General features: G+C 36.4%; 1 protein-coding gene across 1 annotated transcript; it reads left to right on the forward strand.

Annotated features, from left to right (window-relative positions):
- Positions 1 to 344: 344 nt before the first annotated feature.
- Positions 345 to 9,021, forward strand: NAA11 (N-alpha-acetyltransferase 11, NatA catalytic subunit). The gene is made up of 2 exons (XM_079152954.1): positions 345 to 1,112; positions 8,279 to 9,021. The coding sequence occupies exon 1, from the start codon at positions 408 to 410 to the stop codon at positions 1,098 to 1,100; it is 693 nt and encodes a 230-aa protein (XP_079009080.1). The 5' UTR covers positions 345 to 407; the 3' UTR covers positions 1,101 to 1,112; positions 8,279 to 9,021.
- Positions 9,022 to 9,461: the final 440 nt, after the last annotated feature.

Below are 9,461 nucleotides of genomic sequence, written 5' to 3' on the forward strand. Positions count from 1 at the left end.
GGGATGCAGGCAATGTTCTGGTTCTTGATCTAAATTCTGGTAATATGTTGTTGCTCAGTTGGTGAAAATACACCCAGATGTACTCAGTTAAAAATGGAGCAGAGATAATGACATCAATAGGTCACTTTATTTAAACCCCAGGAATCCTAAGAACGCCCCCTCCCCGCCCCCTTCCCAGGAGCTCAGGCAAAAAAGAGGTGAAACCTCATTGGCTGGGGCGGGGCACTTCCGGAACCGCTCGGCCCCGCCCCTTCCGCGTCTGGCCTTCCCGCCTTCTCGACTCCACGTCTGAACTGCGCGGCTTCGGCTGCCTGGACTCGCTTAACCCAGGCAAACGGTGTCCCTTGCGCTGGCTGTAGCCCCTTTCTGTTCACTGCAGTTCAACCTGCTCCCTGCCCGCCGCCATTATGAACATCCGCAATGCTCGGCCGGAGGACCTGATGAACATGCAACACTGCAACCTCCTCTGCCTTCCCGAGAACTACCAGATGAAATACTATTTCTATCATGGCCTTTCCTGGCCTCAGCTCTCCTACATCGCTGAGGATGAGGACGGGAAGATTGTGGGCTATGTCCTGGCCAAAATGGAAGAGGACCCTGATGATGTCCCCCATGGGCATATCACCTCACTGGCTGTGAAGCGCTCACACCGGCGTCTCGGCCTGGCCCAGAAGCTGATGGACCAGGCCTCGCGGGCCATGATAGAGAATTTTAGTGCCAAGTACGTGTCTCTGCACGTCAGGAAGAGTAACCGGGCGGCCTTGCACCTCTATTCTAACACTCTCAACTTTCAGGTCAGTGAGGTTGAACCCAAATACTATGCAGATGGGGAAGATGCCTATGCTATGAAGCGGGATCTCTCCCAGATGGCAGATGAGCTCAGAAGGCAGCTGGAGCTGAAGGAAAAGGGCGGGTATGTGGTACTGGGCTCCAGGGAGAACCAGGACACCCAGGGCAGCACACTTCCTGATTCCAAAAAGACCTGTCAGCAGGAGAACCCGACTGCCCCTGATAGTGGCAGTGACAGCAAGGAACCGAGTGAATCCACGGGGAGCATCGATGTTCAGGACAGCTCAGAAGACTTGGATTCCACCTCCTAGAGCCTGCTGGAGGTATTCTCTCTTCCCTGACCCCTCCCTCCTATCCTAAAATCCTTGCACCATACCTTGGCCTGACCAATCACCCTATCCTAGACCATTCTAGTCTTGCTAGGTTTCACCGTCTGTTGCTTTGGGGAAGAGGGTAGTGCGCAGGTTGGAAGGAGATCCATTGCTAACTATCGGAAGTTAATAGGACACTAACATACACAGAAAGTAGATCAACTTCAGTAAAAGAAACCTAAATTTATCCTGCCTTTTTGGTATAAGTTGTAATTCAGGGTAACCATGTAGTTGATGAAAGAATTTTTTTTTTTTTTTTACAGAATTCCAGTAAATAAATGGGAATGATAAATTATAAAATCATTTTGCTTGATGAAATAATGGATCTAACCAGTGATCATCAACAGATAATATATTGGGTAAAACTTGGCATATTTTGTAATGATGGATCAGACTGACAACAAACACTTTAAATCAGTCATCAATCTTAACATTACTTAAAGTAGACACAAATATGTGCCTAATTCAACAGAAAGTACACTGCATCAGCTATGAAATATTCTTGCCAAAAAAATTGTATGTGTATGTAAAATGTAACTACCATTTTTACAGAAAATAGTGGGACATGTGGAACTATATGCCAGAATGCAATTAACCCAATCTAGAATGAGGAAGTTTCTACAAAACAAATGACCTGGTTTTTTCAACAAATAAATAGCATTTTTTTAAAAAAGGAGGAAAGGAGTTTCTGTTAGAACAAACTTTAAAGATAATATCAGCCAAATTCAAATGTTAGGAATATTGGATCCTAATTCAAACATACTGAGTATAAAACATTTTTTAAGATAATAAAGCAAAATTTCAACAAGAACTATATTCTATTAAGGAATTTAAAGATTTTTTTAAAATAATTTTGTTAAGTTTGCTAAATTGTATTATACTGTTAGATTATAAAAAGTCTTTATTCTTTAGGTCTGGCACATTGGTGTACCCTGTAATCCTAGTAACTCAGGAAGCTGAGGCAGGAGGATGGCAAGACCAGCCAGCCCTGGCAAACTAGTGAGACCCTGTCTCAAAATAAAAAATAAAAAGGGCTGGGGACATAGCTCAGTAGTAAAGTGCCTCTGGGTTCAATCGTCAATACAAAAAAAAAAAAGTCTTTATCCTTTAGACATACATACTGAAATAATTACAGTTGAAATCATGTTGATTAGAATTTATTTTAAAATTCTACAGTAAAAAAAGAAAAAAGAAAAAAATTGAGGAGGAGGTGAAATGAAAAAAAAAAATGACTGCCTGGGGTGTGGCTCAATGTTAGAGCACATGCCCTGAAGTACAAGACACTTGTTCAGTACCCAGCACAGCAAAACCCTAAAAATAATTAAAAAAAAAAGAATGGCAATATATAATAATTGTTAAGGGAGAAATGGGCATTCAAGGGGTTCCTTATTCTAAATTTATTCAATGTGAAAAAATTAACATGAAAAAACATAGAGAAAAATAATTATTGTACTTTCTAAAATTTACTAATACTAAAAAGCCACTGAAAAGTAGTTTTAAAAGACTGTTATTTTACAAATAGTATCAAGTGCAGTGGCATAATACCAGTATTTCTTCCATCAAATAACTTTGTATTCTAACAATTTCAAGGGTTGGTGAGCTATTGATAGTTTTGAACCTTTAACTTCTTATTCTAGTAATCTTACCCTTACATGTGTAAAAGATAAGGACCTTACCTGGCAAAGTCCAGTGTGGGTACACTGTAAAATTTAAATGAATGCTATTTGACCAATTTAGTCATTCATAAAAATTCTTATTTGCCAGGCATTAGATTTAGAGCTTGGTATACAGCAGTGATCAGGACAAACTGATGTTTTTATTATATAGCATTTAAGAATAAGTAGACTATATTTTTATGAATTTTTATACTGGGATCCAGAATACCCAGCACACTAACTCATTTTATTTTTATTTATTTATAGTTTTAAATACACTAATTCCTTGGGGCTAAAAAGAGGCTATCCTCAAAGGAGTCTTTGCATCTACCTTTTAAACTGTGAAGGTTTCACAGTTTCATTTGTTTGATCTGAGGGTAAAATAAAGGCAGCAAAATAGTCTAAGAGGAAAGATAAAATTATATAAAACTTAATACCTTGGGAGAAGTATTGTCAAATTTATAACTGTCTTTAAAACCTGGAGAGCTCTATCAAGATGATTTTCTTTAAATCAACAGACTTAAAAAATGATCAACTTTTAAATTTCTGTATACAAGGACTTATGCAATATTGATCTTATTTTTGTGGCTCTTTGTTTCTCCTTAGTGTTAAACTCTAGCTAAGAACAGAGCTAATAAGAGATTGCTTTAAAACCCTGTGTGTGTGTGTGTGTGTATATATATATATATAGATCCATATATATATATATATGTATACATGTAATTTGAAGAATTAGAAAGCACTTAGCATCTGCTATGAGACACAAAAATAGCTGCCCTTCTAGTAGGGGAAGATAAAAATATTAAATAAGAAAATTAATTATTTTGTGGCAGTTATAAATCTCAGTGTACAAATTCAAAATTCAAAGATATTACACTGCTTCTTTATATTACTGTAATTGAACTTTATTTATTGAAGATGTTTCCTCTATTAACTTTCACTTTCTTCCCAGGTCAGTATCTGCTGAGATATTTTTGATCATCCCATTTTAATCTTTGGTCCTCACTCTTCACTTCTGGGTCTTTTCCACTTGTAGTCCTCTTTAGATCTTGGGTACTCTATGCCTTTTTGGAGCTGTTTTGGTAACAAGGGTTTATTATTTTGTATAGGCTAACTTCTCTAAAAAATAACCTTCAAATCTCAATAACTTCACCCATTAAATCTTATTGTTCACATGGGGCACAGTGTGGTGGGGTTATATAGAGCAGAGGAAAAGAGGAACTGTATTCCAGAAAGTCATTTGGGGATCCATCTAGAGCGGATTTTTGTGAATTTTGTTCTGTAACCCCTTCTGGCAATCTGGTGAAGCCTGAGAACCTCATCTCAAAAAAATGTGTTGTAAAGGCATAAAAATCATATGGGATTATAAAAGAAAACAAATTTATTGAAATACAGTTATCCCTATTTTTAAAATGCTTTTTATTATAATGTATTTGCTTATTTATTAGAATATGAAATTTAAAAATCTACCAGTGGGTCTATTGATTACAGTTATTTCAAAGAAAATTTGAGTAGAAATATTTGAGATACCTCTAGTAGCAATAATATAATTCAAACATGAATTTTATTGGTGATAAAGTTACAAGTATTACTAATTCTCCTGTGCATTGGTGCCCATATTCATGGTTGAAAGAAATGCTAAATTTTAGTTCTTGAATCAGTGACTACCGTTTTCTAGAATCATGTATCTTCCACTGTATCGTAGACACTCAGGTAGCAGACAAGGGAAGAGCATACACATAGAGGCTCATATAGATTTTAAAAGTGAGTTCTATTTCCCCAGCTCATTGAAGAGACTAAGAAATGAAGTTTAGCTTTGTGCATAGGAGGGGAAGGAAGAAGTCTGGTAACAACACAGTGAAGTTTCTGCCACAATGGGAAACATTCTATTGGTGCTATGGAATGTAGGAATTTCAGCTAGTAAAATGGGATCCTTGTTGCTCCCCCTCCACTGATATGGCACATTAGGGTATTTTGCATAAACACATGACATGTATTTCTTCTGCTCTTGCACAAATCTGAGCATAGCAAACTATGCCACCTGCTGCTGTCATGCCTGTCATTAAAGCCTACAAAAATGACCTCTATACTCTTAAATTCTAAAAATTGTCTGAAGATTCACTCCTAACCCATTCACCAGGGAGTCACCAGAATACAGGCCTAGCCTTCTAGATGAGAAAGAAAAAAAGAAAAGGGAAAAAATTTAAAAGTTTCATACTATGAAAGTTTTATTATTTTGCCACAATTGTCGTTTCATTCTTGTGGAGCTAGAGTTCAGATATGTATAGAAAAATGTCCTGAAAAGCTGGGTGCAGTGGCGCACGCCTGTAATCCCAGTGGTCCAGGAGGCTGAGGCAGGATGATAGAGAGTTCAAAGACAGCCACAGCAAAAGCAAGGTGCTAAGCAACTCAGTGAGACCCTGTCTCTAAGTAATATACAAAATAGGGCTGGGGATGTGGTGCAGTGATCCAGTGCCCCTGAGTACAATCCCCAGTACCCATCCCCGCCCTCAAAAAAGTCCTGAATGGAGTGAGTTTCATCTTCCGATATTTCCATTTTTGAGTCTGAACAGCAGAATCAGTTAAAAGAAGTGATGGTGAGTAGGACTGATGGTGGAGGAGAATAGTGTCTTCATCTAAAAAAGCAGTAATAAAAATTACTAACTCTATAGAACTCATTATGCCATCGTTACTATTCTAAGTACTATCCTTGCAGTGTCTCATTTACTTCTCATAATATTGCTGTGAGGCGAGTACTGTTACTCCAGTTTACAGTGGAGGAAATCATGCCACAGAGAGGGCTGCTCATCATGTATGTAGTAAGTAGAGAACAGAGGTTCATACTTTTAAGTAGTCAGACTCCACAACTGGTGAGGATTAAATAAAATGATTCCTATAAATTGCTAAGCACAACTCCTCATACAATTAAACATTCTGTAGATTTGGACCCTTAAAATGACCTCTAGACTAGTTACTATTCAGGTTCTTTTCTTCTCCTTAGTAATCAAATAATAGAATGTTGTGTATGAACAGCAACAGTTAGCAGTCTTGGAAAGGGGATGCATCTTAACGATTAAAATAGCTTTCACTGACAAGCTGAATGTCAAAGCATTCAGCTGAATCAACGCTCAGCAGCAGCAAAGTTTCTAGGGAGCCATAGCAATGAAGACAGGTCAGTTCAAAACATGCTGGTTGAGGCAAGAATGCCATCAAACTGCTGCACATCTCCTGACAAAAAGTATGTGCCTGATGATTAATAACCAAAAGAAAAAAAAAAAAAAAAAAAAACCAGCATTTTCAGTTGAGCAGGCAATATTGAGTTAACTAAGGTTACTTTAGTGACTCTCCCTTTCTGGTTTATTCTTCCTGTCGCTAAGCTGTCATTCTAACAAAAAGTTGTTAAATGTTCACATGAGCATTCACTGAAATAGACTGTTCTTAATTTTACCAGACAACTAATTATAACTGGAATGATATAATGAAATATGGAAGAAAGTTAGAGACTGACAGGTCTGGTAAATTCCTAGTATAACCTTACCCCAGATATGCCAGAAACCATAGATTTCAAATGCAACTGCACTCTATGAAGATAAAGAGGGGGTTGGGAAAAGATAAAATACTGTTTTGAAATACTAATCAAAAAAGATTTCATTTGTTGAATTATTAATAATCTCTAACAATGTCACCTTTCAATCAGTGTATGGTGTACATTTAGGATGAATGAAATACTAACTTTGTCAGTGATAACTGGTAAAAGCAGAGATTTTCCTTAAACCTTTCTCTGGGTACTCTCTCTATGCTCTAGTATATAAAATGTAATATACTTTATGGTGGAAGAGGTAAGGAAAATAGAATTTTAGAAATTCTGTAACCGGATAATGGTTCAAAGGGCCAGAGCAAAACCCTTTCTGAAAATATTCTGCAATGCTATTTTTATAGATTAATATCTTCAGAACATCATAGAATATTTTTAAAATAAAGCTATAAAATTCCGTTATGTGTTCATAAGGTCATATTAACAATTAGCATGTATTCCTTAAGCTTCAACAACCAACCATTAATAAAACCTGGAAATGTAAAAACTTGATCTTAACAAGCTAAGAAATTAAAGGCTATAATGATCATAGTTGGAAGGGAATCTTTATGAAAATATCTTCACCATTGAACAAACTATCCTAGAACGGTTATTATAATTTTTTTAGCTTTTAAATTTAATTTCTTAAAAATACCAAGCAGTATTTACTGAGAAAATTAAAACAATCATGTAATGTTTAGTTTTTATATAATTTCTTTTGCATACTTATACTAATAGTATTCATAATAAATTGAGAAAAGTAACGATGAAAGGCTTTTCAACCTATTGCTTCATATCTTATTCCTCTTCTATTAGATTTTGTATCATATTGTCTTCTACAATTTGATTCACCATTGTTATTCTGGAAACACTTTTCTGTAGTGATGATTTTATGCAAAAATGCTTTTTACTTCTCTAGATAGTAATCTCTATTACTTCTGTGTGCAAGTGATAGGTGGGAAAAGATCATTCATTTTATAGTTATAGCATCCTACTATGTTTTGTTTTGTTTGCAGTTAAAATAAATACCAATACTCCACTAGCCTTTCTTTAGTTTAAATATTCTTTTCATGCATCACACAAATCTTTTTACCTTAAGGATAGAGTCCATATGTTATTTATCTTTGCTTCTTTAATGCCTGGCGGATTATTCATTCATGGTAGGTACTCAGTGAACAGCCATTGATTGAATGAATGGATGGATAGATGGATGGGTCTTCTAAAGTACCCATATAGTAATTTTAAAAAGAAAAAGAGAAAATAAAGTACATAAAATACTACTTTCTATTATTTAATGTAAATAAGGCACTTTAAATTATGAATAAAGATACATAATGGATGTTTTGTGTTCCTTTTCTGGTCTCAGAGAAAGAAAAGACTTAAAGAACTGGCCACATTGCATCTAACTTAACAAAAGCCAAGAAAGTTTTTTTTATTTCTTTAGAATATAAGTTCCTTTTGAGTGAAGTTAGATGGTATAGGATTTAAAGATGGGAAACATAAGGATCTATTTCTTTAGATTTGCAAAAGGTTCTTCAGGGCAGATCTTAATCTTTCACTGTTCTACACATGTGCATGCACACACAACACACACACCGCTACACACTCCCCTTTCTTCTAAAGGCAGAAATAGCTTCAGGTGTCAGGAAATTTTCATATGTCCCCATAGTAGGGAAGGAAGAGAACCTAGGATCTGTCTGGATTTTTGTACTGTCATCTAAATTCTCATTGAGTTCCATGGAGATAAATGTAGTCCAAACGTGGTTGCTTATTGCCTTACTGATCTATTGAAGCCTGTCATCAGTTAAACTAATATTCTTCCATAGCTTCTCAGAGCAACCAGAGCCTTTTGATCTCCCTTGCTCACTTACTCTCTTACTTCTCAACAGCGTTGCAGATCCACGTGTCTCAGCCACATCTACCCTCTGAATGCTGGCCTAACCTGTCTGCTCTGCAGCATCTGCTCTGAGGTCATCTCACACTGACCTGAAAGACTTCTCATTTTCATCTCTCAACAACAACTTTCCACATATCCTACTGGGATCATAAAGGAATACCTGGATGCAAGAGTCACTGTGCAAGACCTAAGGAAGCTTGAGGCCTGCCATTACAGAACTTTCCTTGGCCTACCATGCTGCCATTTTATTCTGTTTATGGTAGTCCTATGTTGGGTGTGGTTATCCTAACAAGGTTGTTTCCTGGAGTGCTAAACAGGAAAGAGAGCAAATTCTTGAAACTCCCTAGATATTAGTTTCTGCCATTATTTATCTGGTTTTCATCCTTGAGAGGGTAGACAGGACCACTGAGTCAAACCACATGTCCCCTTTCTCCTCTTTTCTCGTAGAAATATATATTTCCTTGTCCCTTCTCTGGAAACTTTCCCTTTGTTCTAGTCTCTTCCTTCTTAAGGAGGTATTTCTCCCCTTCCTAGTAGGAGAAGGTGATGTTTCTAGCATACAAGCAGAAGTTGGAATCCCTGATCTGCTTGTATCTGTCAATTTATGGATTGTTTTTTGTAATGATGAAACTTAACACTTCTTGAGGACCTGTAGTGTTCACATACAATGCTATGGCATTTATTAATAATACATTTAATCCTATCAGAAACTCTGTGTGAGGTAGGCAATTATTATTTTTGTTTTACAGATGAGGAAACTGAAGCTCAAAAAAGCAAAAGAAGTATCCAGGATCTGAACCCAAGTCTGAATTCAAAGCCAGAGTTCCTTCTGCTTCCCTGTTGCCACTCTTTTTGCCTTTTATTTACAAAAATATTAAAACTTAAACAGAAAGGAGAATTTGCTGTTTATGTTAAGTATTGACTTAATGTATGACAACTATATGTCAATTGTAAATATTAATATACCTTCAGTTATAATCCCTTTTAGTATTTTTCTCTAGTAAAAATAAGACAAAGTACTTCAACCCCTCCAGTGAAAGCCACTAGATAAATCCAGTTATCATTATTTAACATTGTTTTTATATTCACTAAATGTGAATTACCAAAGTATAGGGCATTTTTTCATGTTTAGATTTTTGTGAAAACTAGTGTATATGGATTTAAGTCTAAGCCCT

The sequence above is a fragment of the Sciurus vulgaris genome (assembly GCF_902686455.1).
Source record: "Sciurus vulgaris genome assembly, chromosome: 9".
Lineage (NCBI taxonomy): Eukaryota > Metazoa > Chordata > Mammalia > Rodentia > Sciuridae > Sciurus > Sciurus vulgaris.

Coding starts and splice junctions, on each gene's coding strand:
- NAA11 (XM_079152954.1), top strand. CDS start 408: ATGAACATCCGCAATGCTCGGCCGGAGGACCTGATGAACATGCAACAC.